The following is a 1522-nucleotide window of genomic DNA, read 5'->3' as shown; positions in this document are numbered from 1 at the left end:
GTATGGGACTGACGGAAAGGTCTGTCACCGCCCCGTTCTGCATGCTGCAGCGAAGTGTACCACAGAGGGCCGTGGGACCAGATTGATTTTGAATTAGGTGCAATACACTTTCTCACCACTAGTAGCAGTAGTGCACCACTCAGATGTTTAACAACTTTTTAATATGTAGAAGAAGAACCTTAGAAACCTGCTGAGAATGGAAACTTATTTTAAATGAAAAGTAGAAACAAAAATGAAAGTAACTCATCAAAAAACACCAAAGTTTTTGTATTTGTTCAAATAATTGTTATGGGCAGGTTACAATATAAAAATGTTTGTCATAATCATGTCTTGTGATTATTTGACAGGAGTTTTACTTTTAAACTGTAAGTGTATTTTATTTAGTTATGTTAGTTATGATAGTTTAGTTATGATGTAAATACAATAAAAATTAAACCAATATTTAGAATAATTATCATTTTGATCCATACATTAGTAATGTCTGACTGGACCTCGGGTCACTTTATGTTCAATAAATTGGGCCCTGAGGTCAGAAAGGTTCAGAAGCCCTGGTCTACATGGCTGCAGCAGCCTGACTGAAACATGCCCATGTTCAGTACTGGAGATGCTGAGGAGCAGGGAAAGTCTTCTCTCCAGTAGACAGTAGTCTTTGTTGAGGGTCAATGTCCACACTGAGCATTTCTCACAATGTTCACGTCCACTAAAACTATAAATCTGTGAACTAAACAGTTCGGTGTCTTCCTCCAGTTCCATGAGAAGCCACGTCCTGAACATGAACTTTGAGACTCTTTTTCACTTCATCATCAGCGTTTAAATTATATAAAGAGTAACAAAAACAAGAAAACTGAAGAGAAGAAAACTAAGAGAAAAATCAAAGAAAACATCCAAGTTCTGACATGACAGTGGCGGTACAGAAACAGTTCCAGCTGGTCCTGACTGAACCGGTCTCTACCAACATAAAAACATGCAGCCTTCTACGGTTGTGTTTTACTACTCAAACAGGACGACTCTGTGTAAGAGCCACACGTGAAGTGATGAAGAGAACCTGAACTCACCCTGTGTGGGCGGGGCCAGCCATATGTGAGGTAGGTAGGCTTTCAGCTTCATCTGGGGGTGTCAGGGAGCTGGACTCCAGGCTGGGGTGTCCAGCAGGCTCATCATTAGGAGTCTCTGCTTGGGGCAGGCCTGGCTCTGTTTCTGAAGGCAGGGAGGCTGGAGCTTCCTGGTCCTGGTCTTGTGTGTGGGTCTGTAGGTCTGAGTCAGCCTGGGACTCTGGGCTGGGTGCAGGCTTAGGAACAGCAGGTATAACGTCCAGTTCTGGGTCTGCTTTAGTCTCCTTCACCTCTTCTGGCAGATTCACAGTCTGGTGAAAGATTACACACAGGACCACTTTAATCTGCAGTAATCTGCAGTAAAACTAAAGTAAAACTTTAATCTGCAGTAATCTGCAGTAAAACTAAAGTAAAACTTTAATCTGCAGTAATCTGCAGTAAAACTAAAGTAAAACTTTAATCTGCAGTAA

The 1522-nt window shown here is 41.7% G+C and overlaps 1 protein-coding gene across 1 annotated transcript in view; it reads right to left on the bottom strand.

Moving 5' to 3' along the window:
- suco (SUN domain containing ossification factor) overlaps positions 1-1522 on the bottom strand; it is a gene marked incomplete in the record, with an annotated part of 88481 nt that overhangs the window by 52420 nt on the left and 34539 nt on the right. The window contains 1 exon segment of the mRNA XM_014030831.1: positions 1056-1363. Within this exon segment, the coding sequence (XP_013886285.1) occupies positions 1056-1363 (308 nt within the window).

The sequence above is a fragment of the Austrofundulus limnaeus genome, unplaced genomic scaffold (genome assembly GCF_001266775.1).
Source record: "Austrofundulus limnaeus strain Quisiro unplaced genomic scaffold, Austrofundulus_limnaeus-1.0 Scaffold1124, whole genome shotgun sequence".
NCBI classification, from domain to species: Eukaryota; Metazoa; Chordata; class Actinopteri; order Cyprinodontiformes; family Rivulidae; genus Austrofundulus; species Austrofundulus limnaeus.
This window is presented reverse-complemented; position numbering and strand designations above follow the sequence as displayed.